The 27,583-nt window shown below is 37.6% G+C and overlaps 2 protein-coding genes across 3 annotated transcripts; both read left to right on the plus strand.

The window, feature by feature from the left end:
- The first annotated feature begins 913 nt into the window (after positions 1–913).
- On the plus strand, positions 914–10,896 carry LOC145489319 (solute carrier family 53 member 1-like). Its single transcript, XM_081468280.1, has 10 exons — positions 914–1,520; positions 3,965–4,057; positions 4,332–4,416; positions 5,726–5,907; positions 6,317–6,496; positions 6,671–6,812; positions 7,294–7,488; positions 8,181–8,341; positions 9,422–9,555; positions 10,044–10,896. Exons 1-10 carry the CDS (start codon positions 1,410–1,412, stop codon positions 10,171–10,173), a joined length of 1,413 nt encoding a protein of 470 aa, XP_081324406.1. The 5' UTR covers positions 914–1,409; the 3' UTR covers positions 10,174–10,896.
- Positions 10,897–10,912: 16 nt separating this feature from the next.
- On the plus strand, positions 10,913–27,068 carry LOC145489318 (eukaryotic peptide chain release factor GTP-binding subunit ERF3A-like). 2 transcript variants are annotated; one of them, XM_081468278.1, is made up of 19 exons: positions 10,913–12,586; positions 12,951–13,022; positions 15,384–15,431; positions 15,773–15,913; positions 16,306–16,339; positions 16,477–16,554; positions 17,069–17,114; positions 17,567–17,701; positions 18,317–18,375; positions 18,733–18,828; positions 19,893–19,957; positions 20,329–20,410; positions 21,099–21,192; positions 21,366–21,446; positions 21,890–21,991; positions 22,730–22,801; positions 23,396–23,485; positions 24,953–25,121; positions 26,039–27,068. In XM_081468278.1, exons 1-19 carry the CDS (start codon positions 12,388–12,390, stop codon positions 26,080–26,082), a joined length of 1,707 nt encoding a protein of 568 aa, XP_081324404.1. In that variant the 5' UTR covers positions 10,913–12,387; the 3' UTR covers positions 26,083–27,068. The 2 variants fall into 2 exon arrangements, with proteins under 2 accessions (XP_081324404.1, XP_081324405.1); XM_081468279.1 differs by having other exon boundaries at positions 15,387–15,431.
- Positions 27,069–27,583: the final 515 nt, after the last annotated feature.

Here is a 27,583-nt window from a genome sequence, read left to right on the forward strand (position 1 = left end):
TAATAAACGTCATCGAATTCGCGTTATTAACGTTTGACCTTTAATAACGTCTTTGTCCTAATATCGGCACGTACACTCTTTGTTTTTTTTTAATTCAAGAATCTGCATTTCTCATGATCAAGCCCAGGATAGATAATCTTTTTTTCCGCCGACTTTAATAGGCTAAAATATTCTTGTGCGCATTCTTAGATTGCAGAGAATAAAACATGCATGCAGTTTACTTTTAAAGATAAAACGGACCTGGAATTGACTTGTCAAATAAAACTGTATGGTATCTGTATCGTGTTACATTGCGCACGTCCTTTTTTCGCTTTACCTTATATTTAGCTAAAATTGCTTTTTTGCTGTTTATATTAGAAAAAAAAATGAATTTACCATACTTTTCAATTGTAAAATAATTCATTTAAAAATAATCTGTGATTTTGTTGTATTTCATTTTCCATCCATATGTTCTTAAAAAAATTTCAGCCTTGGGTATATTGATACATTCTTATCAGATTTTGTTTATTTTAGCCTCGATATACTCGGAACTGAGAATTGTTACAAAACAAACAGATTGTATAAATGATGTCCAGTGGCTCTGAAGAGAAGGTTATCTCTGTTCTCTTTGGTCACCGGTTTAATATCCGGCAATGAACAGACAGCTCCATCTCTCCCACGTAGTAGCTCCCTGGTAGGTATATTCCCTGGTTAAAATAAGAGATTTGGTGCACGACTGAAAAATATTCCAGATTGGAAGGACCGGCCGTAAAGAAAATTGTAAGAAGTTGAAATGGTATCTTTTGCTTTGTAGCCCGCATAAGGCTACAAGGAAACGTCGAGGGTGGCTTCATTCGGGAAAGTGCCCGCTCCAATACTTAGAAAATTAATTATAAAATATTGCCAAAAGAGCAATCTGGTTGGTTGGTCTAATATCAGCCCCTTATTTATATACGCAAATCTTGCTAACCTTGGGAATAATACACTGTTTTACTTAAGCTTACCAAAACCTTCTGAAAGTTCAAATAGCTTATAGATAAGCCTTTTGTTCGCTTTAACTTGTTGACTTTTTCCTGGGGTCTATGCCAAGGCCTTCCGCCCAGTTTTCCGCCGGCTAATGCACCTCATTTGCTCGCCCTGCTATTGGCTTGTTTTAACCACGTGACACATAGGTGAAAACAAATGCGCTTATTTAAATATGTTTGCCCCATCTCTCGGAGCTCTTCTTTCACGCCTTCGTCTCTCAGTCATAGTGCTTTCCCTGCCCTGTCTCTCCTTTTCCAATGAACAGCATTGTACAAACGATAACTAAAGAAATAATAAGTCCCTTGCTCAGACTCACTCAGTGCTGTGATCTTGATTGCATAATAGTTTCCCGTTAGCTTTATTTTGAGCATTTCCACCGATCAAATCATTCAGCAACAATCGCCATGCATTTCAAAGCGCTGATGATGGTCGTGCAAAGCTTGGACGGCGACTCTAAAGAAAAGAAGCGGGCGAAAGCTTTGAGTCGTCCTTACGCAAGAGTTCCAACTTATCAGGTAAGTTAAGTTTATCCCTTGATATCAAATGTTTCTTAATTTTAGCCTTTTACCGAGCGACGCAACACCACTATTTAAATACCTTGTTCATAGATTTGAATATCAAAAGAGACCGAGGCGCTTGAAACACATTGCGATTTCTCCCTTCGTTTTGTGTGTGCGATTCAAATTTTCAAAGCAGGAGCTTCTAAAGAAACTTTTTCGAATGCCACGTCGGGGTACAGGATGCATATGTGAGTGAAATACGACATATATCAAATTCACGTTACGTTTTCACTCAGCAGGCGTAATTTGGCTTTGTTTTGAATTTAAAATTAATTTATGCCCCTTCGACAAGTTTCTACAGCTCAGACAGTATCTATGGAACGCCTAATCAAAGCTTATCATTACAGCAAAAATTTTGATACTTCTAAATTTAAAAAGCGGAAAGGAGATGATATCGAGAGGAAAGCAGATTATCAACAGGGGTCCACTAGGGAAAGATGGAGCTCTACGTAACTTATGTTATGCCGTAATCTGTTCAATTCTCTGTTTGTACTAACTGCAAAGAAATATGTAAATATGAGTTAGGAGAATCGACTTTTTGAGTTAGGAATGAAGGAGTTTATAGTAGTAGTTGAAGGCAGAAATCGTTCAAAGAAATTTAAGCTCATATCCAGGTCAGTAAATTAAAGGTCAGGGTATTTCAACAGATTTTTTTTACGTGGAGTCAACCCTATTGCGAATCAAGAACTGCGGAATAACTGCTTCGTACAAAATGTAAATATCCGTATTAGTTGCCAAGGGGGAAATAAGTTCTTTTGTCTGAACTCTGAAGGCTAACATTTCCATATGAAAGGGCGGTATCTAAAAAGCACAAAATCACTTCAGACAGGTACTAAATCCCAGAACGACGACACGAAACGACCGAAACCAAACCTTATGATTACAGAGCTGTTTTATTCACATATTCTTGACAATTAAACAGAGGTTCCCTTCATACAAGATGTTTCAGGCATATAGACCGCTCTGTCTTTAAATACCGATTATCTAAAAATGGCTTTTCGGGCCCGAAAAGTTTCCGGGACTTTCGAGAAACAGGCCCAGAGCTAACCGTAGATCGTTATTTCCGACCAACAGCTACAAATAAAAGTGCCAAGTAAAATAACTGGAGTGCACCTGCGGTGATCTCGTTTCGTTTCTTTTGTCGGTTGTTTTGTTCCTTTCGGCCGTTTTGTGTTTCGTTCAGGTTACCTTCCATTGTTTCTTCCGCGCAGGAATACTGTAATATGGAAGCAACGTGTTAGTTTAGGGTTTGGGGTTAATCATCACTGGTTTTGTAGCATGTGCTAGCTCTTGCATTTTAAACACTGGTGTGTTCAGATGTTCCTGAACTTATTGCATTGTACATCAAATGTCAACCATGATTTCTAATTATTCATCAAAGTTTAGAATCCTATTTTTTTTTGGCTATCCTACAAAGTGGGTGGCAAGGGGTATAGATATGCATTACCATGATGAGGGCAAAAATTAGTGTGTGGCATGACATGTGATAGGCAACTAAATGACATGTGTTAGTTCATAGAAACCAAAAAGCATTGTTAACAGCAACTAACAGTATGTGTGATGCCTGAATTTTGTCAAAATTTGTGCATGAAACAGGATGATTGATTCACACCCCTTTCCCCTTAGCTACCTGCTTTGAATTTTTTTTCTCATCTGGTTGCCCATCACTTTTTCAAAGTCGTTTATGATTTGCAAAATTATGAAAGCTAGATTAAGAATGAGACTACTGTTCTCTTTGCCTCATCAGTTGATATCATAGTGTGGTGTACAGTGCAACATAGAATTAAGTGAACTGTGCGAGCTTTCTCAGTTTCCCCGGCTTTTTTTCAAGTATACACGACATGTGGCAAAACGCATTCAAATGCGTGTATAAAATGATATGCACGCGTATGACGTCTCTTTGTTATTCATTCCCATAAGTTTTTTTATATGAAGTATTGTTGGACAAACAAATGCCATTTCTGGGAGTAAAAAAGTTTCAGACTTAACACAAAATTTGCATGTTGGGAAAGCTATCACATTTCGAGTTTTCAAGCCTGTCACAAATTCACTGAAAAGCTACTCGTTATTAACACTTGTTTGGTCTTAAGCTACCAACAAGTTGAAAAGAAAATTGAAACAGTCGCTTGAACTCCTGGAAGAGGTTCTAAGATTTCTTCCATCAATAATAAAATAAGGAAATTAAAAAATAATGTTTGAGACCAAGGTGTTGATCAATTCTGTTTAAATAATTGCTTAGACTTTTACTGCAGCAGTGAAAAGAGAAGTTAATTAAAACAGTTCCTATTTCCAAGAGTTTACGTTTGTTCAGTTTTTCTTTAAAATCTGATTCAGTTTAAACTTAGTAAAAGGTCTGGGTCTGTTTCACTTAGTGCATTTTTAATCTTATCAATTGCAAGGAATGCGAAGTTGACGTGGAGATGACAGATCAAAGCTACCATCAGAAGACAGAAATTGAAAATGTCTCAGATGAAACAAAGTCAGAAACAGAGGTATGGATTGTTTAGATATTACTTAACAATTCTAAATGCATCACAACATCGCCAGCTCCCTGCAGTTGGCTTGATAGCTCAGTTTTTAGACCACTCTACTGGTATCATATAGGTCATGGGTGCAAATCCCCTTCAGGCCTGGATTTTTTATGGGCTTTATTTTCAGGACTTCAAAAGCTGCATAGATTACATAATTGTGATGATCTCTTGTGTCTTTTAAAATAATGCATTGAAGAAAGATTGTGGCTAAAATTTGGTCGTTTCTTTGTTTCAGCCGTACTTCCAATTTTGGCTGATTTTTCGCCTTGGTCTTCTAAGTGGCATGTTCTTTGTGTTATTTGCTGTGTTGATTATAGCAGGTATGATGTTAATCATCATTTCTTAAACAAAAAAACTATACATTTCAGAGGTACATGTGGAAATAGCTTAGTGCCTTTCTCACAACTGTGGCACAAACCAGAGTTGTCCTGCTACCCCAAGGCTGGATGATAGTCTGCTAGTGATCTAAACACTTCGCCAGTATCCACTGAAATAGGTGCTGACTGTAAACTGTCTTTTCCAAGAACCAAACAGAAGTAACCCATACACCATTGGTGCAGTGGATGGGGGATGGGGGGGGGGGGGGGTGCTCCCAGGGATTTTGGGGAACAAGGGAACATGATCATTTATTTCAAGGGAACAAGGGATATTTTTAGGATTAATTTTCGGGATTTAATAATTTTCAGGAACAAGGGATACAATGTGTATCTCTGTTATTAAAGGGAACTTTGACAAACAAGCTAAGGGAACCGTGGAATTTATTAATAGAGACCAAGGGAAAAAAAGTGAATTTTCAAAGGTCAAGGGTTCATGTTACCCCCTGACAGGCCCAAACAAGGACTCTGTGGACTACTGGCCTTCTCACAGCAAATCACAATTTAAGTTTTAATGTGTATTTAGGTATGCTATTTTGGTTTGTGTCAAGATTAAGGAAGATTTAATGCAGAAATGCTATTGTCTGTCAATCATGTGCACTTGAGGCAGTTATAAATTTTGGCAGCCAGAAAAAGGGCACTTGTTGGACAAGGGCACTTATTTGGGTGGGGCAGTTATTCTATTATTATTTTGACCTTGGCATACGCAGAGTAAAAACTGTAAACTAGATTAAATCTACTCTAAGGGATATAAATTACAGAGGAATCTTGATTTTCTCAAACTCTCAATTTTTCAAATTGTCCTATAACATAACTCCAACCAATGTCATTTCCCTCCGCTCAGTGGATCACCAATCAGTTGAACACTGTAATTTTACCCCCAATTCTCAAACTACCATTTTTTTCAAATTAATTTTCATTTTCCTTGGAGGTTTGAAAAATCAGTATTTCACTACATAACTCTTTTAACTAACAAAAAAAAATTGTTCTAGGCTCAAAACTCAGCTAGTGAAGCTTAATATGCTGGACTTTGATTGTACATTATGGGAACAAATTGCCAATTCCACTCATTCAAATAAGGGGCTGATTGATAAGAATAGGCCAGGGTTCTTTTTTTTCAAAAGTACATGTATCTTCTACTGAGTGCATTTTATGATAATGGAGTACACCCTTAGTGGAAAAGAGGGTGCAAAATTCACCGTTTCTATTGTTCTAATTTGTTTATTATTTGTTTATTTCTTATTTGCCTTTACAGCCATTAAAGCTGACAAAGACATCCAGTGGGAGCCTGCATTCCGCATGTACAGAGGACTGTTTCTGTTTATACTGGAACTGTTTCTGTTTGGAATCAATCTGTATGGCTGGACATATGTGGGGATTAACCATGCCCATATTTGTGATTTAAAGAAACATCTCTGCCCTCTACGAGTGTTAGAGGTAAAATCAGTTTGTATGTGCAAAGATAGTTAGTGGAGTTAAATCGGTAATTATCCCCGAAACTCTAAAATTGATATGACACATTTTGTTTCTAAGGAAAATGGTTACTTTGGAATTGATTATCGTGCTTTCTTCACCTGTTTGTACACTTAAGAGAGAGTATTTGTATTTGGCTGTCAATATGTTTTTTTTGTTCTTGTAAATTTAGGTTGATGTAAGGATTAGAGGAAAAGAATTCAAAGTCTTTTACCAGAAACACTATTTTTGAAACTCTCTTATAAGTGAAGTTTTTAACATAACGCGATCATTTGCAGATCTGAACTTGTACTTGGAGCTAATCTTAAGCTGATTTCGATGTGGCCGTGTATTACACATATCTTAATTTAATGTTAGCTTCATCTCTCTACAGATGGCCACATTCTTTTTTGTCATGTGGGGTGCAAGTGCTGTGGTCTTCCTTTTCTCAGACCAGTTTGGAATTTCCAGCTACACCCATCCATTAGCGTTGTCGTGTTTCTTCTTGATATTTGCTATAAATACACTGAATGTTTGGTTCAGACATGCGAGGTTCTGGCTTCTCAAGGCCTTGGTAAGTAGCACATGATTAAGCTGGGGTTTGTGTTTGTCTTGGATTCGGCCACACCCATTTATGAGATTTTCTATGTGCCTAAATTATTGTGGAAATTTTTGTTGTTAAATAGCATGCACTGAATTCTTTACCTTACAAAACTGCTTATGTAATATTTTTATATTTTATTTTCAGTGGAGAGTGTTGACTGCGCCATTCCACCATGTAGCATTTGCAGACTTCTGGCTTGCAGATCAGTTGAACAGCCTGGTTGTAGCTATACTTGACATGGAGTATCTGTCTTGTTTTTACGCACTTGATTTTTACTCTGTTCAAGGTGAGATCAAGAACCATTGGCAGAATTTCATTTTTGTTTAGCTCGTATTCGGCTCTCTTTTTCACTCACTGGGCTCAGTAGTGTATGCCTCAGCCCCTCTGATAAATAAAGCTGATAATGCTGAAATGCCCCACCATCAAACAAATGCACTTTTAATCTCATTAGTAGCACTACATGTAGAATCATTCCAGTCAAACCAGACAGACTTAATTTTTCTCCACCTTGGAACTCTTCAGAGGTGTTGGTTTCTAAGGAAACTGTTGGTCTTCTTATAAACTTGAAGTTGATAAAAATCATTTAACTACTGCAGCGAGTTTATGAAGCTGAGGTTTCAAGTATTTATCAGAGCACGGTGCCAATGCCCAAAAACATATCATGCGGAGGAAAATGAGCTCACAAAGAGAGTTTGTTTTCTAACAAACTTACTCTTTGAGTATCAGCTATCAGAAAGCCTTTTCTGATGTTTTTCTCTCTTTTCTAGATCGTAATAAATGTGGTACCAAACTTTACGGACTAAGACCGCTGATCGCTTGCCTTCCTGCCTGGTGGCGCTTTGCACAGAGTCTGCGCAGATATAATGATACCAAACAGAAATTTCCACATGTCGCCAATGCTGGGAAATATGCCACCACGTTCTTTGTTGTCTTCTTTTCTACAGTGGCGACAACTAACAAAGGTATCACCAAAAAATGCAGCTTTGTATGTAAAAGGGACAGCTTTTAAGTGGTCTCATTAATCACAAAACTATTAGATTCCACCTGAAAAGATTCCTTGTGGTGACATACCTCCTCATAGATTTGTGTATTGTTCTGATTGGTCGAAGTGTGGCTTTGAAATGTCCCACCCACCTGTCTACCAATCAGAATTGCACAGATCATTCTCTGTACAGCTATACCATCAGTGGATGACTCTTTTGAGCGAAGCATGCAAAGGGGTTGATCATGGTCAAATGACAAATTTTAAATAAAGAAATGTGCGTTAAAGCCAAGGTTATCTTTTAAGCTGTTCAGTTCTTGCTGATTTAGTGAATTTTTTGGAACTTTATCTAAAAAGAGGTTGTTGCATGATGTGTCATTTGTCAAAGCAAAGTTGTTCGGGTGTGCATGTGTGCCTTGTGCAGAGCGTTTAAAAAGCATAGAAACTCGTTGACTTGAGAGAAATGAAAATCTTCATACATGTACATTCAGAAACTATTTTATATCTCGTTGCGCATGCTTTCACTTCATCATGAACGGAATCTTAAAAAAAGAAAACCTGCCTCCAGCCTTTGATTGCGGTTATTTTAAAGCGAAACTGCAGTTTACTTTGGTTAGGTTAATCATATTTTGTGTTTGTTTAGCTGATCAAATTCTGGTTGTTTACTGACAGAGAATACTGGTAAACACAAAGTGGATTTCTACTTCCTGTTCTGGATATTCTCAGCATTAGTAAGCACATGTTACACATATGTGTGGGACGTGAGGATGGACTGGGGACTAATGGATCCAAATCATGGATTCCTGAGAGCGAGGCTTCTTTTCAAGCACTTGGTTAGTGGTTGTCTCCTTTGCACTTTTCAGTTGTCACGCAGCTCCACAGGAGCACTGCGTGACGACTTGTGTGACGGCTATGACATTAAACAAAATTTGCAAGATTGGTACTCATAGCCACGAGGGATGTGTTAGCCTTTTGAATTTAAGGAAATTCTTTGGAAGTTAATACAACACATGCAAATTGCAGAGCGCAGCTGTAGTTAATTAAGTTTAATGAGTGCTTTAGCGGTTGTCTTCCACTTACAACAGCCTTTGTTTAAACCGACTTTCGAACTTTTTTTCAAAGTGCTGAAATCTTTTCCACAGCTTACAACATCATTGCATCTTAAGTTTTCTTTGTCATATGTTTCCATGCTTAGTGATATTTGGTTTCACATTTAGGAATTTTCATTAGGTGATCGCTTTCTGTATTCTTACCATCAGACATCTTTATTTTCTGTTGATATTACCAATGACAAGTGAGAAATCTATTAATTTTACGCCCCCCAAAATTTCCAAGTGAGTTGTTTTTACCCTTTTATAGGGTTTAAATACTCACTTGGGAAGAAACTCACTTTTACCCATTTATAGGGCTTAAAACGGATTCCGCTCAAAGTTCGAGCGATAAGTACAAAAATTATTTACTAAAAATCCACTCAAAGCTCGGTAACGTTTCGAATACAATTGAAAACAACTCACTTAAGTTCATTTCTTTAAGTGACCCCGCAATTAAATTCTCAAGCATTCTCAAGAAAGTTAATGTCAAACCTCGTAAGAATGCTTCAAGCGTGTGTTATTGTGTTTTTAACTAACGCGAAACCTCTATGAAATATGGATAACTTCAAGTTCAATTTTCTCTCGCGGGGTCAGCTTGAGAGCTTAAGTCTCGATATGCCATGCCATGAGGTTCTTTAGGTACGTTAATTTTTGCCATTGTTGCTCGAATGTTCTGCGGAAATCATCATAAATACTCACCTGGGTAGAAACTCACTTTGAAATCTCTTTGGGCATCCCTGGAAGGGCTGTATAACTTCCTTTTGAACATCAAGTTAAGTTCTAACAAGTTTGTGCTTTTTCTTTTTGTTTTCTTTTCTACAGAGTTGCTATTACTTCGCTGTGGTTAGCGACCTTTTTCTTCGCTTGTCCTGGGTCCTAACCATATCAGTTGGTGAAGCGGGGCTCTTTCATTCGGAAGTGTTAACAGCTTTACTGGCCGTGTTGGAAGTATTTAGGTGAGGAAGCTTTAACCTAATTCTTGTCGTTGTAAAAACTCTTAAAGTAAGCGCTCAAGAGCTAAAAATTATTTACAACTGAAGAAAAACAATTTTCAGATGACTTTCATATGTGGCTGAACAGTCTTAGCAGAAAATGATTGGAAAATTGTTCTTTGTTGAAACTTAATCAAATTCACTGTCTTAACCGAGTTTGATACCGATTGAAGGCGGCGTGGTTAGGGCGCTGGGTTTGTTATCTGGAGGTCTTGGACTCAAATTCTTCACCCTGCCGCTGGGTGGATAGTGGGCCTGAATTCAACTCTTCCACGCTATCTTTAAATTGTCAACTGGTCAGAAAGTGATTATTTTTTATTGTGATCAACCAAACACACCGAAAGATGTTTTCTCCAATAGAACACAACCTAACGACAATTCTATGCAATCAGAATATCGCAAAGTTCTTAAGCAATCTGTATTTTTAGTAAGAATCTGTGTTTTCTTTGCAGGCGATTCATATGGAATTTCCTACGAGTGGAAAACGAGCATTTGAGCAGATTAAAAGGGGCAGTCGATCACAGCGAAGAAGAGCTTAGAGAATACGACGAAGATACCGAATCTCAACAAACAGATGAATGATCACAACACGGGATCACTGAAAAGATCTTTTGGGGGATTCTAAGAGATCTTCAATCTTCCTCGGTGAACGAAAGAACGGCGTGACAGTCTCCACATTGGCGGCCATGAGGCAAACAGACTGAAATGCTGGACCGTTAAAATTTTATGATCAATGTATTTGACGGGTCCTGCAACTTTTTGATCCATAAAGGGATGACTGAAGTTGGGTTTTATTTCCCCAGATAAAAGTTATATAAATATGTATAATATTAATATTTAAATGTAAATTGTTACTTTTTGATATAAATTGAGAATATTGGGAAATATGGAACGATTATGATTTCAAACAATTTTCATTACATGTGTATTTTTTTTCGGGGGTGTTGTTTGTTAGGGGAGGAGGTAACTCTCTAATAGAGATATTTTGATGTGACATCGGAAGGGAACGAAATGGAGAGTTTTTCCCAATGGCTTTTTGTTTGCTTGTTTCAAAGGAGCTGTCCTTTTATTTTTGATTGACTAATTCAACCAGGAAGCCATTCAATCACTCGAATCATAGTGCATCAAAGGAACTGAAGAATCCTTTCCCGGAGTGGACTGTTCAGCTCCTTTGATGATCGCAGTGATCTTAATAGTAAAATTATGAATTCAATTTTTGATTTTGCCAAGGAAACGCAGCCTAGGGGAAAAAAGTGTAGCAAGCGGTCTTATTATATGTTGAAAGACTGAACAGCAACTTTTGCACTGATTAGTTGCATTTTCACTCTTAAACCCATCAAATGTTTTCTGTCCACACTACGCCCGAGAAAATTTGAAAACGCAACAATCACCGGTCCTTGTGGATCTGTATTTGTGGGAAACTCGGGTAGGGAAATCACGTGATTATCGTGACGTCATCGTGTTCGAAAAGCTCCGTTTTAAAAATGCAAAATGTTTTCCGTCCACACGAAAACGCTAAGTCGGTGTTATCAAATCCCTTTGGGTTGAAGAGCGTTTTCGGAAAGCCCCGTTGTCGTGTCGGATTAAGTGTGAACGGTAGGCCTAACCGTAGAAGTAAAGTTGCGTTTCAAAATTTCTCCAGCGTATCGTGGTCAGGGCCTGGAATCGTGCCTCGAGAAGGAAAAGTTTTCTTAGAATTGTTCTGATCGGTTTGTGTTTGCAGACCTTTCAAAACAAAAAAAGAAATTTTGGCATACTGTTATCTTCGTTAACTAATTGAAGTTGAAGGAACAAGCACGTTCGTTTTAGAGGGTGGTGTATTAAGGCGTTGGTGTTGGGTCAAAGATATAATTTAGACATTTCAACTAGTGTTGAAGAAAATGCTTTTCATACTAAGTATGACTTAATAAATTAATTCAAATAACTACACCTTGGTTGACTTTTTAGTTTGAATTAATATTTTGCCCTAATGTTTGGAATTCACTGCATAAAGGACTGAAAGGAGATACGTCAGGGCTTGCGCATCTTAAAAAGTAACGCCTAAATTGTTCAGATTCCTCGTTTTGGTCGGGTCATAAATAGGGTAGGGAAAATCGCAGATTCGTCATAAATAGGGTAAGGGTTTTGTGAAGTGGGCTACACACCCCTAACCAATTTTTCTGGAAGTTTCCCCCCCCCCCCCGGGGGAGGGGTTATACCTTATTTCTTCTTTACATTTGAGTACAGTCCAACCGTGTCGAGAAGTGAAGCTTGCTTTCGGTCAAGAATGCACCTTAGTAATGTTCGAACTAGACTCGTTCCTATACCCGTACCCCTCAACCGACGTTCCATGGCCTTCTCCTCGACGATTTTCAAAATGGGGGCTCCCCAGGCGAAGCTGGATCACGTGGTACAATTTCTCTCCCGCCCGCCCCAGTTTGAGGGGGGGGAGAAGACCCCGGGGACGAGGTTGTTGAAGTTCAGAGGGGAAATGTCTCGCTAAATTTCCAGTCCGATATTTCTATTTTATTTTTTACTACTTCCAGTTGCCAGCTCGAAATTTTATTATGAAAGCCAGTCCTGGGCCAGACCTTCATTAGCTGTACTCAGGTGTCAGTGTCACCATCCATCCAAACAGCTGTTCAGAGAACGCTCCTGAGCCGCCTGTTCTGTTGGACCTGTCAGCGGTTCAGTCAAAGCATGCTCAATGCCGCACTAGCCGGCGTGGAAATTGCACCATTTCTCGTGGGTCATCGGAGAAAAAAAATATTACAGTTCTGAACTATCAAAATATCTTCAAGCAACCTCGATCAAGGGATGGATCCTAATAATTCAGACGCAAACGCACCAGATTCGTGGGATTCCTTAGATGATCCTGGCCCAGGGGAGACGAGTGAAGATACAAGCGATCTGAATGCGCGACTACATTCACTCAATGTGAACGCAAAACCTTTCATTCCAAACGTGAATGCCCCTGCGTTTGTTCCTTCATTTCTTAAAACTGCGGCATCTAATGGTAAGGATTAATTTTCTTGCTTAATGTTCGTCCCGTAGGCGTTTTTGTGGTGAAAAGTATTGAAGATCTGGCGTTGTTTTGTTAACTTTGTTTTAGGTTTTGATATGACCACGATCATGCACCATGTAAGTCTGTTGGCCCAGCTAGAATCTCAGATGAAAGCTTACGTAATCAAACCTCCTTTTTGTCTATGAGATCAACTATAGAATTGATCTGTAGACACAAGATTCAAAAGATTTGCACTTTTGTAACCCCTTTTACTTTGTAGCTCTTACATTTTAATGTGGCCATTTGTTTGCCAACTACGTTCATTGCCCCTTAATTTAAGATGATAATTAATGAATCAAGGCCTAATTTATTACAGCTACACCATCTACAAATGGCGATGTAGTGTCAGAAATTACTGAAAAAGATGAACATCAAATGATCATAGAGGGTAGGCCGTCAATTGTTTGCTGAATCTATTAGTTGTTTGCTCATCTGGTACATGTATGTGTCCCGAAAATTACTTCCCTTAATTACTGTAATTTTGACCTCTATTAAGCGGTCACCTCTATTAAGCGGTCGCGGTCACCTCTATTAAGTGGTCGCGGTCACCCTTTACTAAGTCCCAATGAGCTTTTTCTATTGTCTTGACCTGTATTAAACAGTCACGCGATGTCAATTACTTGTTCATGCAGTTTCATATAATGTAACACGCGAGGTGCAACAACTGATTTCCTTGTTTATTTTCACAAATCTTTAAAACACTGAAAATGAATTTTTCCAATTTGGTCAATTTGAGGTCAAATGTCTTTTTAGCACTGATTTTATTTGAAATGTTTTTCTTGCAACCTGTATTAGGCAGTCACTCTGTATTAAGTGGTCACTTAGCCATTCCCCGAGGGTGACCGCTTAATACACGTTCGACTGTATATATATTTTACTATTGGGATTTCTATTAATATATTTTTAATTTGTTGTTAGATTATTTAGATACTTTCATAAGTTTAGTTTTTGATTAAGTACAGTAATTGAGTTTGTGCGGATGAAAATTTTTACATTGATATTGGCACAACAGAAGTTAATAAATATTGTTATTATTACTACTGTTATTATTAGTGTTATTATTATTATTATGATGATGATGATGATTATTTTCCACTAGCTAAAGAATGAAAGAAGTGGAAAACATTTTTCTCTCACATATCTGGGAGTCTGGGTGCTAGTGTCCTGGGGTTAGGTCACATGGTTTGTTGTTGTTTGCCAGTTTTCTTGTGGCCGTTTGCCATTGCCTGACCTCCCACCCACCCACCCACCCACCCACCCACCCACCCACCCACCCACCCTTCTAGCTTGATAGTTATTTGCTTCTCAAGGTCATTTAGTTTACTCTTTTTGTTCTTGTGAAGCCCTTGTTGGGCTGTGAGTTTTCATTTTCGGTAGTTAATAGAATTTTTTTTGCAGCATATAACCCCAGTAGCATCTTTTCCTGGGGTCACTTTCTTGTTCAGTAGGAAAGAGCAAAAAACTCATAAGATGCATGACACTACTGACAGTGTCACTTTCTTGTGCTATAATTTACACGTTTTGTAGTAAAGGTCGGGCTGCATGGTTTAGCTTGGCATAGCTCCCAGTTGTGTGTGAGAAGTTAATATTTTGGTTTGCTGGATGTTAGCCTGAGGGTGAATATTTTGCTGTGCCTTTCAATAACATGCAAACTTTGCTCAATCAAGGGTTTCGTGTTTTGCTACTGTCAATCATCTTAGCACATCTCTGAGAAAACATATTGTTTTTTCAATGGGTTCATAAGGTCGCATCTGTGGGTTTTGATTGGTAGATTTTGATCCATTTTGTTCGTTTCTGTTTCTCAAGGTTTGTTGGTGTTCGTTGTAATCATTGTGATTGATGATAGCCAAAAGTGCTGTAACTGGTCGTTTAACCCCCTAGTCAATTCGCCCCTGACCTTTTCACCCCCAACTAGAAGTCGATTAGCTCCCACCCAGAAGTCAAAAACTGTCTATTTCCTGTTCTTTAAGTTTGAATATGGGGGTTGATCAACTTCTGGTTGGGGGCTAAGTGGCTAGGGGCTAATCGCCTTGGGAGCTAAATGACCGGTAACCAAAAATGCCAGCATTAGTTAGGTTTAGATCTTCAGAGTTTGCTTTTTATTGCAAGGCACAGTAAACTCTTGCAATAAGACAGTCTCTCCCCTCCTCCCTGGCTTCTCAACAACAACAGGAATAACTTTATTTGTAAATGTACAAACGAATATTTACTACATATACATGTAGCTCACTAGATGACTAAAAACAATATTATTGTTTCTCATATTGAGCAACTTGCTAAGGGAGTTCATTTTCAAATATTGTAAGTAAGCTCCCTTAGTAAATCACTCAATTTGAGATGAGAAAATCCTTTTGGGAATGATAAGCCCTTGGGCTTTCTTTTAGTTTTAGCTCTTTAACAACAAATATTGCTTTATCTAATTTACTGTAAACCTCTTCCTGTAGAGTGTGCATGCTCAGGAACTTACGAGGTTCACTTAGCAATGTTGTTGTAGAACTTTTTTTGTGTTTCATATTGTTGTCTTTCTTTATTTATTATCAAAAAGCTCCATAATATTATTCTTTAATGCTGGTAAAATTTTTCAGACATGCGAAACCAAACATGTTTGAAACTTACTGTTAATAAGCACCCCTGGAAATGAGCCCAACAAAACAACTTTTAATAATTATTATCCCAGGCACGTTATTTGACTTTTACACTACAGTACCCTAACAATCAACTTAACAGAATTGCATTTGGTCTTCCAAAGCAGGTGAAGATAGAGAAGCTATGAAACCAGATACAAATATGGATGAAGGTAGAAAACGATCTCGTTCTTAGAGTCCATCTTCTTCAATTCCTGCCTTCTTGAGTGGGATAGGAAGAAGAGATACTCTGGGAATAAGGTTGGGGAGAAAAGTAATATTAAATATCTGTAGGAAAAAAACATAATTTTTGTTGTTAAATTAAGATAAAAACAGAAAGCATTGATCACTCTGCAGAACATGTGAAGATTTAACTTTGTATTTAGCCATTTCAGCCAGTGATAAGCTCAGTTTCAGCTGATGAATGCGTTAAGCTGCATCCCTAAATGTGTCAGCTGTACTCTCTACATCCTTATCGATAATAGACTGACTTTGTGTACATTTATTAATGTAGAAAACAAGGAAGCGGAAGAAGCTGAAATGGAGGAAGAGGAAGAGGTGAAACCAGTGAAGAAGAATGCCAAGAAAGAAGTTGAAGAAGAAGAAGCTGAAGACAAAAGAGAACACGTGAACATTATATTTATTGGTCATGTTGGTGAGGGCTTCAATATGATTTATGATTTTATAAAAAAAATATTAAAAAGTTTGTTTTCACTCACCAAGAACTTTACATTTTAGTTAAAATAGTGTATTGCACTGCACTGCACTGCACTGCACTGCACTGCACTGTGCTGTACCCTACACCTTTATATTGCATACATGAACACAAAATTTATGTTGGCAGCATTGTTAATTCAACACAATTTTGTTCCCCTCAAATGCTAGAAAATCAATATAATTATGAGTTATCATTGTTGGCTATCAAAAAAAATTAAAAAATTTTTTTTTTTAAAGTTTGTTGTCACTATACCCTTGTACATATCACATACATGTACACAAAATTTATGTAAGCACATTGTAAAATGAACACAATTTCATTCCTTTCAGATGCTGGAAAATCAACAATTGGTGGTCATGTGATGTAAGTGAGGGTTTGAATTGATCAGCTAATAGAGATACCGAAAAAGATATTATACTAGAATGACATTTTAATAACATCAAATACTTCTACTTGGTTTTTCGTTTACAAAGAAATTAAATTATTTGTCACACTTGTAGGTATCTGACAGGACAGGTTGACAAAAGAACGCTTGAAAAGTATGAAAGAGAAGCAAAAGAAAAGAACAGAGAAACATGGTTGGTTTGTTGGTATTGTAGTAATGACGGTTACTATTGTTGATACTCAAGGCTGTTGTCTAAGAAAAATTGTGAGGAGCTGAAAGGTTCCTAATCATGAAATCCTGGGTGCCCAGCACATAACTTTATTTCTGAAAAGAGTAAGATTTTCCAGTCGGCCAAAGGCAAGAGTTAGTCGCCTGTGGCACCCATCCTCTAGAGCACAGCGCTAGCCCTGGATACTGTTAGATTGCGATCTGGTCTCTTAAGAGTTCTAAGTAATGTATTTGGTACAATTTAATTATAATAGCAATTTGATTGATGCATCTTAACTATTCCATGGTGTCAAAACAAGTTTTTTTCAAATAGTTAGACAATGCCATTTCAGACCTATTTGTTCATTCCTATTTTCTTATACTATTCAATAATTTTGTGTTATCAATACTTATTATAATTGTTATAAAACTTTATCATTATTGTCATTGTCATCATCATTATCAATATTACAGTTAATATTATTTATTATTTTCGTTAGGTATTTATCGTGGGCCTTGGACACAAATCAAGAAGAAAGAGATAAGGTACAACCACACTCATCTGTTTCCATGTTTACTGCTCAGACACTGGTATCACGTTTTTGGAATAGTGCTGTTCTCAGCTTTTTAAACAATTGAAATGACATTTCATATTGTCCTTAATAGCATATTAGATGGATGTGATTTGATTAACTTTATGGTGAATACTGTCACATTTTGTCCATGCCAGCATTCAAACATTCAAGGTTACATTCAGGGGCTTTTAACAGGTTGACATGACAGTGAAACTTTGCTGTCATTAATTGTGGGCGTAAAATATTTTCCTTGTCAACCGGTTATGTAATAGTTCTGAGTGGTATTATGCATAAAATTTCACAGGTGGAAACTAAAACATCTCATTGGTACCTTAACCATTAATTGTAAAGAGCTTGAACTGTTACATTCAAAATCAGATTCACACAATGTTAATATCTTCTTGAATCACTGTCACTCCTCAGGGTAAAACAGTAGAGGTGGGAAGAGCTGCCTTTGATACACCCAGCAAGCATTTCACGTTACTGGATGCACCAGGACACAAGAGCTTTGTTCCAAACATGATCAGTGGCGCTGCACAGGCCGACCTTGGAGTTCTGGTGAGTACTCACTTATCATAATGTCTTGTATGTTTTCCTGTACAATACTGATGTATATATATATGTATGCATGTATGTTGTGCGGTTTAAAATAGTCTATTTGATACAAACTAGGTGAGTACTGTTGATATGATTTAAAGTGGATTGCTGTCTTGATGCAGCACTTGTCATAGAGCAATAAGAGAACCCCATAATGTTCAACTTCCTTGAAAGGGCCAATTTTGAAAAATGCCAACATTATGGTTGGCATTTCACCACAGAATACCCACCAGAGTTCCAGCCGGTGTCAGATCTTATTAAAATCCTTACTAGGTACTGTATTTTAAAATTGATTGAATGCATTGGGGACTGTGTGTATTATGACTGAGAGTCATCAATAGCTTGGTCTTACTGACTTGACTGATGCAATTAGTGAGGGTGTTAGGTATTTTTGTGAATATGAGCATGGGTTTATGTCATTCTTGAACGCTGTGAATGTGTTAACACATGTTTGTGGCTACTCTTACCTGGTAGAGGCTATTCCTTTGCATGTAACAGTTTTTGATTGTGAAGGTTGAACAGGGCAGAATGATCGATATCAACGACTGGTCCTTGGACTGTATTTCTCTCTCCCAGGTCATCTCTGCCAGAAAAGGAGAATTTGAAACTGGTTTTGAAAGAGGAGGTCAGACAAGGTGGGAAAAACGTATTTTTGTTCAACATGGTTATGTACTAGCCATGTCAGACTTGTGTGTTTGTCATCTCTGGTTTATCAAAAAACCAGTATTTTATTTGTAGTTGGATTCAGGCACAGGTAAGGCCAGCAGGAGAGTATTGTTTCAGGAGAAGTACATTTTTATTCAGCTTTTTTTCTTGTTTATGACAGATTTGTATCAGAGTAGCACAGAAATATTTCAATGCATTTTGTTTCTTCATAATCATTGAGGCCGGTGGCTGCAAGTCAGGAGGATTTGTCTGAAATCAGAAAACCAGTTTTTTTCATCTTTGCTTTTTGATGTTAGCAAGACTGTGGGTTCTGCATTGTATTTCAGAGAGCATGCTATGTTGGCGAAAACAGCAGGAGTAAAACACTTGGTTGTCCTTGTTAATAAAATGGATGATCCCACAGTGGAATGGGACGAGGGAAGGTTGGTATCTTCAGGAACCAGAGATGGTTTGTCAACAAGCTGTTAAGAAATAAATTTTTTGTGTTTGTTTCATTTGAGTATCAGAAGTACAGCTCCCAGGGATAAGGGATTCCTGTATAAAAAGGATGGGGAGGCTCGTTGTACCTTTGAGGGGTTAAAAAAAATGGTTTCGGTACCACTAAGGGTGTTTGGCCTTAAAAGGTCCACAGCGGGAGCTTTCATAGTACCGTTTAGGGTATTCAGCCGAAAAAATTTGACAGGAGATATTTGAAAATCCACTTTTCGGGTAGAAGGTATTTGAAGCAATCGTCTTTATCAAAATTAAAAATAATGAAGGTGCCAGTTACTATGTTGTTTTAGAATTGGTAACTCTCAGGGGTTAAAAAAAATTGAAGCCATGCCTACAGAACACGATCTTGGTACCTCTGAGAGGTTCTTTTCAAAATTCCTGATGAGTTTCCAAATGCTTTTGAAATGGGAGTCCCCCCCCCTGGGGGGGGGGACGTTTCCACTAGCATTTGATTTGATTTTATTTGTGAATCATGATTTGAAAGATTAAAAGTAATGTCAATCAATGTTTTGATGCATCAAACTTCATTCTCAGTTCAAGTATAAACTCATCTGCTTAAAATATTTGAAATGCTATTCATAAAAGAACTAAAACCATCACTCAACCGACCTACTGTCTAACTCAGTCTGCGCAAAGTCATTCTCTGATAATTAGAAATTTTCATACTTCTCGCTTTCTGGAATGCAATAATTTTAAACTCAACTCTTAAACTCAACTCATAACAACTTTGACATTGACATTAGCAACCTCGATATTGAGAATGATGCTTGATACACTTGGTGTAATGGAAGTACCATGTATATAGACCCATTTCAGTAATTTCCAGTCTGGAGCACAAAACAATGGTTGTTCTCTCCCTGAGAGAAACAAACCTTTCAAATGCAAAACAATGTTATTGTCTTGTTCTCCAGATTGGGAATTAACTGAAAGGGGTCTATACACATGAAAAAAAAAAACTCTTCCTAAAGTAAACTGATGCTTTTATATCTTAAAGATATGAAGAAATCCAAGTAAAACTGACTCCTTTCCTAAAGAAAAGTGGCTTTAACCCAAAGACAGGTAACATTTGATTCCTGTAGTCCTGCCGTCATGGCTGTTTACAAGAGTGTTAAATTAAAATTACAATTTGTTACTGAAATCACAAAACAAAAATAGGATTTTTTTCAGGGTTGTTGTAAGGATAGTCATTACTTATGAAGAGCATCTGATCACAAAAAGAGCTTTGGCAGATTTTTGTGGTCACAACACATTTCTGATCTTATTGATTCCTTCTCTGCTGTGATAAAATGTACAATTCTGTTTTACTTTGTTTTGGATTTCATCTTCATGTACAGTAGTGGATGCATGACTGGAATACTTGGTTTGTGAAGGAAAACGTAATTGAACTTTTCTCCTTTTGCTTTCTTTCTTTCTCTTGTTTGTTGTCACAGATGTTCATTATATGCCTTGTTCAGGACTAACAGGTGCTAATCTTCGTCAAAGATTAGATCCCTCTGTGTGCCCATGGTACAGGTGAGTACTCAATTGGGCTGAAATTTACATGTAACTCTTGCCAGTCCTTTGTGTCCTTTTAGGTTAGTTTCCTTAGATCTTAATGGCCCAAAGACAAGATTTTTAAAATTTGCCCTCTGTTTCCTGCTGTCTGGCACAAAAGTACTATCCCCACAGCTTTTATTGGCGTTTTAACTGAAGAGATCAAACACAGAGGCAACGTCTTCCTCCAGAAAAAAACTCATGACACTTCTTAAATGGATGGTAAAGCACTTTGGATGAATCTGGACTCATGAGACAACACGAATATCCATCTGAAGTCTTTGTTGTGGATGGATCAAGTACAATCTTGTTAAACTGTTACAATCTGTTTGGAAGTTTCTAGGTAGCTGAACTTAAAACTCGCTGGCATTGATGAAGTTGGAGTTGAGGAAAAGAAATTGTCAAATTAAACTACATGTTAAATTAGTTGCCATGGCTTATTATAAATTGCTACTGGTGGTTGGGAAACCATTCAGTTTTTGCTCTGGCATCAGTTTGTTTTTTTTCCCAACTACTCTGTCCACTGTGAGAGTACAAACATGTACATGATAGCATTATTCTTCTGATTATTCTCAACAGTTTACTACCTGCAAGTAAACTGTCACTAGTAAAAGACTATTATAGGACGTTTTAAGTCAGAATTCAAATTTACTGTCTTGTGTTGCAGTGGCAAGTCTTTCTTGGAATATATAGATGAACTACCATCACTGACACGACCTATAGACGGCCCTCTTAGAATACCGATCTCAGAAAGATACAAGGTGCGAACAATTTTATTGTGTTGCAGTGCATTTGTTGTACTCATAGAAGATCATGTGAAAAAGTTAGTTGTTTGAAAAGGGTTGTTTGCTCACTTGAGCAAGCTCTATTTGATTTGTTTGATAGCATCTAAATTTGTTGTAGTAATAACAATCTATTTTTTACATGACTGCAGGATATGGGAACTGTGGTACTTGGTAAAGTAGAGTCTGGAAACCTTACCAAGGGAGATTCGCTGCTTTTGATGCCCAACAAGGTGATGAAGTAATTTTATTAAATACTTGCCCCACAAATGTTTTCTTTTTTCTTAACAAAATTTGTGAAAGTTTGGGAGAACTCAAAAAAGGTGTTTAAACACGCGCCTGTAGCTCTTGTTCCCCCAGCAGGGCTGTCATTAAAGGCCGTAACCCGTAACACCTGTTACGGCTGAGTATGCTTGATTTTCCCTTGGTGAAATTGCCTGTTCTTGATATAATTCAACCACAAAGTAACAAGGTTGCTACAGGTGTGGAAAAAGAGGCTACAGGTGACTTAAAACTTAATGACAGCCCTGCACAACACTGTTTTGTTCTTCAAAAATGCCATCTACATTTACATGAACTTTAAAGCTCTTCACTAATTTACAGTTTATAGCTTTTTTAACTAGAACATTATTATTTAAAGTCGATTATTAGACTGTGGTAACTTTGACACATACAGGTTGCAGTAGAGGTGTTAGGAATCATATTTGATGAAGAAGAAAAGTCAGGAGCCGTGGCTGGAGATAATGTTAAACTTAAATTGAGAGGAATTGAAGAAGAGGTTTGTACCGTCATTCAAAACATCTCACACCATCACAGAGATAAAAAGAAACATGGCATTTTGAGTTCATCTGTCCGGGTACAAAATTACCTTTAAATTGAAGGAAAGCTGAAAATATTATTTTACTAAGATAGAAAAACACTAAAGAGTTAGTAATAAATCATCAAGAAACAAGGATGGTTGAGGATGGGGAAGATTGACGCAGATCACAAACAACGAACCAGAAAAATTTAGGCCAAAATTTTCGACATAGTAAATGGCTTGAACCCAGGAGTATCAGTAGTTCGTATAGTGTGATCGTCCGGGTGAGGGTAGTTCTGAAAAGATCTGTTGGTGGTGACTGACGTTTCGACAACCTGCGGAAGTCATCTTTAGAGTCAAGTGAATAGTGTTTGTCAGTCGATGATGTTGTAAGTCTAGTCCGTTAAACGTGATTGGTCAGGTTAGCCATGATGGTATTGGCTGAAAGACTCGTGTAAAGTTTGTCATCAGTCATTGGTCGGTTTTGATCCGTCTATTGTTAGTCAGATAGGCACCATAAGCATTTGCAAGGTTCTTTATAATTGGCTAAAGGAAACAAAAGATAAAGAACACAAACAATTTCCCCGGCCCTAAAGTGGTGCAGGTCAACTGTGTTTCCTAGCATCAAGAATCAGGTTTCACAATTTGTAAGAGGCTTGTTGTATGACAACTGTGTCACAAGGTAAACTGATTACAATAGTGTCTTTATTATTGCAGGATGTTTCTCCTGGGTTTGTGCTCTGTGCACCGGACAACTTATGCCATACAGTCAAAACATTTGAAGCTCAGGTCAGTTAGAAAGACACTCATTATCTTGTAATTTTTTGATACATACATACATATACATTTTATTTGTTGTCAAATTAAAATTACAATTGTAACATGCCCGCGGATAGCTGAGCTAATCTAGGCGGGTCGTGTTTGGACGAGTTATAAATATACAGCTAGGTACAACTAAATACAACTGAAGGTAACAAGAGAACTAAAGAGACTAGAATTGACAACGATAACTAAAGACAACTAATAAACTAACGATATTACAAATAATAATTAACAACAGTTACGACGAGAGACTACAGATACACTAAAGCGAAATTATTGGGTATTAATGAATACATACTAGGAGGATTTGATTTTAGATTGTGTAACGTATCTGTGTAATAATAAATGTACACTTGTAGAATCTTTCTGTGCAGCAAGTTAGAATATAATTGATGAGTAGCTGTAGAGTGATGTAACACACTAAAGGATCAAGAAGAGGTTTCTTATCCAACATTTTTCTTTCTGAAAACAAAACTTTAGACGGTATTTTGCATTGCGTGCTCCAAGGAGGACCAGGAGTGACAGATTTGTCTTAAAACGATCACGTTTGTTTCCTTTCAGGTGGTTATTCTCGAGCATAAGTCCATCATTTGTGCAGGTTATAGCGCTGTTTTACATATTCACAATGTCATAGAAGAATGTACATTTATGGTAAGATAATGTAACAATATGAAATTTATTCTTTGTGTTTGTGTTTTATTTGAGAAATAGAAAACATGTACCGTGTTTCTATCGAGTTTTAGTAGAATTCTACAAGCATACTAATGCAAATGCTGTAATCTGATTGGCTGAGCCATTGAATACTATCTTTAAGTCTTTAAGTCTTTAATACAAATTCCAAATTACATTACATTGAACAAGTCAATCCTATCAGCCATTAGTATATTCTCAGCTCCGACTATTGCATTTCTAGCTCTCTGATTGGCTCAAAAACTCCGACTATGAGCCATTAGTCGGAGTTTTACCTTATATGGAAAACAGTGCGCCAAGTTTAAAAATTTTCCGCTCTGTAAAATTGTTGAAATAAAAATCGGCGGCAAAAACCCGATTAAGAATATACTAAAACAATTATTCCATTCGACCTTGTTGGATATGAAGTGATCATAACCAACTCGCGCTACGCGCTCGTTGGTTATTTATCACTTCATATCCAACGCGGTTTCATGGAATAATTGTTAATTAGTGTGAAGTGGCTGGAGGTCGTCTAGGCAATGGTGACGTTTCTTTCGTTTTTCCAAAGTTTTGGAGGAAAATTTTGATGCAAATGGATAATTAAATTCCTGAGACGTCTAAACGAAGGACATTTACGGTTTCTTGACTTTCAAAAAAGTTGAAATTATTGAAAAAACTGATGCTCGCGCGCACACAACTTCAATTTTAAATGACAATTCAATCCGAGCGATGCTTTTCAGGCGCATAGTTTACTAATACGTCAAGAAATAATTGAAAACCGTTATTTGAAGTAAATTTTAGTAAGAATTCTACTAAAACAATTAGATTATTCGCTCTCGATTTCAATGATGTGATAGTTGATTCGGCCTTCGTCCTTATCAGCTATCACGTCATAGAAATCTCGAGCTCATAATCTACTTGTTAAATAGAAACACGATTTTTAACCAATCAGCGCGCGTATTTTCTTAGTACTGTTTTTTGAAGTATATTCTTAGATGCGCTTCCATAAAACTTCATAACTTGTAAGAATAAATCGCCTTTCGGAAAAAAGGAAATCATATTCGACAGAATATAAATATGATCCCTTTTATTGAATTCGCTTCCCAGGATGATGCATTTCTAGCCTTCCGATTGTTCCACTAAATTTTGTTTATCAGCCATAAAACCTTTCTTTGACCTTAAATGGAAAATGAGTGTCGTTAAACTTGAAATTTTTCGGCTGAAAACAGACGATTTGGTGAGTGTACATAAAGCCACAGAACGTCACAATTAACTCAACCACGTAGAGTTTGATGGGAAATATTTAATTTAAAAGGATTGTTAATTAACAGGAAAGGCAACTGAATGAAGAAAAATTCATAACAAAGCAGTTGTAGTCTTGAAGATGACAGGCAGCGACAAACTAGCTCACTGTTAATTTCACATTTTTTTGTATATTTTTTGCAGCATTTAATAGCGTTACTTGACAGAAAAACAGGGAAGAGACAGAAGGAAAGACCGAGATTCATCAAACAAGACAACGTAGCAATAGCGAGGCTACAAACAACTGGAGTTGTCTGCATAGAGAAGTTTACCGACTTCCCACAGATGGGAAGATTTACGCTCAGAGACGAAGGTACTGTAAGAATGCCATTCACGTTGATTGAAAGAAAAAAAAGCTCTCGAGCAAGTTGCTTCACCGCAGATGTTGCACTAGGAGCTGCTGGAAGCACCCTGACTCGCCTGAAAGGCACCATGTGGTTACCAGTCATTTAGCTCCAAAGTCGTTAAGCCCTTAGCCGGTTAGCCCCCAACCAGAAGTCAATTAACCCCCATCAACGCTTAAAGAACGAGAAACAGACAGCGTTATCACCTACTGGTTGAGGGCTAAACGGTTAAGAGCTTATAGACTTGAGGGCTAAACGACCGGATACCCACCGTCTAATTTCCACAGTGGGCAAACGAACGTTCCTTTCGCCAACTTTCCAATAATGGCTGACCCTTGCGTGCCGTGTTTTAAGCGTTCCTGTTTGCCTTAATAAGTGGCCCTATGCTGAAAGTAACGCTCAAGACATTGACATAGTGAGACGAGTGAATTAATTAATTAAGTCTGTCATCTGAACGTAATATTGAACTCACTGATTTGGAATAATGAAACAATTGTTGTTTTGACTGAGAGGATCGCTACTGGAACAGTTCTTGAGTTTAAGTATCTGTTGTTGTTCATTAAACTGCTGTATGACATTCTGATGTGTTTGGTTAAAATTAAATATACACCGTGTCCCCAATAAGCGAGGAGCACCCCTTGCTCCGATAGGCGCCCCTCCCCTCCAACCCTCGTTGAACAACCAGTAGTATTTATAAATTGACTAGGGCCCCAGCTGTTCAAAGGGTGGATGACGCTATCCAGTAAATAAATGTTGACAAAACAAACTAGGTTATCCACTGGATGGTGATTTAACGCGATACACCCTTTTAACAACTTGGACCAGGATGCTGAATCCAGTCGTTACGGTACGTCAACTCATCTCTTATTTTTCTTCCTTTTTTCAGGCAAGACCATCGCTATCGGCAAAGTTTTAAAGCTAATACCCTAAATGGAATCAATCTTCTACAACCTGATGATTTTCAAAACCAGTAACCGCGCGCGAAAATCTCAAGAGAAAGAGTATTAGCTGAATGAGTGTGGCTTTAAACACTCGAGTTTGTCCAGGAGCAGTGAACAGATATGAACTAATGTCATTGCCGAGCCACAAACAGTGAACACTACAAATGGCTGGTCATTATACCATTTGGTATCATAGCAAATATGGCTTTTGTATAACTAAACTGAATATAAACTGGTCGTGGTTGATAAGTTAATGGTTGATTATACAGTTTGATTGTAAGTGTCGTTTTCTTGCTGCGCTTGTTTGGAAAAAGCCGCGAGAATAGACTGAAAGCGCACAAGTGCGTAAGAGGATGATCGAGGCTAAGATGCTTTCGAGCTCGAGAAGAAATGTCAATTATTTTTTACTCTCTACGAAACGGTCAATGAGTTACGAAAATCATGTGTTAATTGATTGATTGGGTACCCTGTTTAGGCAACGAATCAATCATGTCTGTAGAATGGTTTATCACTCACTACTACATGTGTCGTGGATGTGATTCTCGCTATAACATTTTGAATGGTGAAAACTCCACGCACGTTAAAAAAAGATAATATACTTGTCATAAGCGTTGAACTTCTAGCCTGATGGCGCGCTTGTGGTTGAAACCCTGAGTCACCACGGTACATTCCTTTAATCAATTCCGAAAGAATCTTAGGTCACTCAAAGCAAAGTCGACTTTAACCTTGAGAAAATAAGTAGTTGCGATTGCTCTAAACAAGCACCCTAAAGTACTGAAACACCGTCGAGTTTCTTCAGATCGAGCTTATTCAAGCTTGTATCAAGCGAAAAACCAACCTTCGAAAAAGAGTAAATGTAAATTTCTGCTGGAGTACTTTTTCGAGGTTGATTAACCGCGGGAAAACGAAGTTCTTAAGGGTAGACATTTTTCTTGTCTTTTTCCGCAAAAATGACGTAGAGTGAAAAAAAAAGAATTGAAATTACCATAGTCAAACGACGTCAGAGAGAGTCGTAATAATTTCACGCAGTCCAGTTTTATTACTTTACTGAAACAGTTAAAGGAGTTACGTCACGGTTTGCTCATCTTGAAACTTTAGCCTAAATTTTTCAAGTTCGTGGTTTGTAATCCGTATTAATCTTCTCCATCCTAAACCATCCTTGTTCCTTTATGGTTTATTACTATCCCTTTGGTGTTTTTCTCTCTTAGTGAACTATTATTTTCAGGTTACCTTCAATTTGAAGGCAATTTTTTTGCGTGGCCAAAATAACTTAAAATGCCGTGACTGAACTCCTTTAACAGCTATTCATTGCCGCAAGATAATTTTATTGGTTTAAGTTTTAAGTATACTGTATGTTACTTTTCAATGACAGGAACCGGTCGTACACGATAAATATCAGTTACTAAAGTGGTTTTGTTTTATGACACGTTCGTCTGTGAAACGGTCATAAAATCTCCGGTGGTTCGCTATTGTTGTATATTTCTATCATG

This window comes from Orbicella franksi, chromosome 6, assembly GCF_964199315.1.
Source record: "Orbicella franksi chromosome 6, jaOrbFran1.1, whole genome shotgun sequence".
Classification (NCBI taxonomy): Eukaryota; Metazoa; Cnidaria; class Anthozoa; order Scleractinia; family Merulinidae; genus Orbicella; species Orbicella franksi.

Bases quoted from the DNA above. Each gene is read 5' to 3' on its own strand.
- LOC145489318 (XM_081468278.1), top strand. From the start codon at position 12,388: ATGGATCCTAATAATTCAGACGCAAACGCACCAGATTCGTGGGATTCC. The intron at 13,023-15,383 runs GTAGGCCGTCAA...GGTCTTCCAAAG, and splicing joins ACATCAAATGATCATAGAGG to CAGGTGAAGATAGAGAAGCT. The intron at 22,802-23,395 runs GTCAGTTAGAAA...GTTTCCTTTCAG, and splicing joins TCAAAACATTTGAAGCTCAG to GTGGTTATTCTCGAGCATAA.
- LOC145489319 (XM_081468280.1), top strand. From the start codon at position 1,410: ATGCATTTCAAAGCGCTGATGATGGTCGTGCAAAGCTTGGACGGCGAC. The intron at 1,521-3,964 runs GTAAGTTAAGTT...ATCAATTGCAAG, and splicing joins CAAGAGTTCCAACTTATCAG to GAATGCGAAGTTGACGTGGA. The intron at 9,556-10,043 runs GTGAGGAAGCTT...TTTTCTTTGCAG, and splicing joins GCCGTGTTGGAAGTATTTAG to GCGATTCATATGGAATTTCC.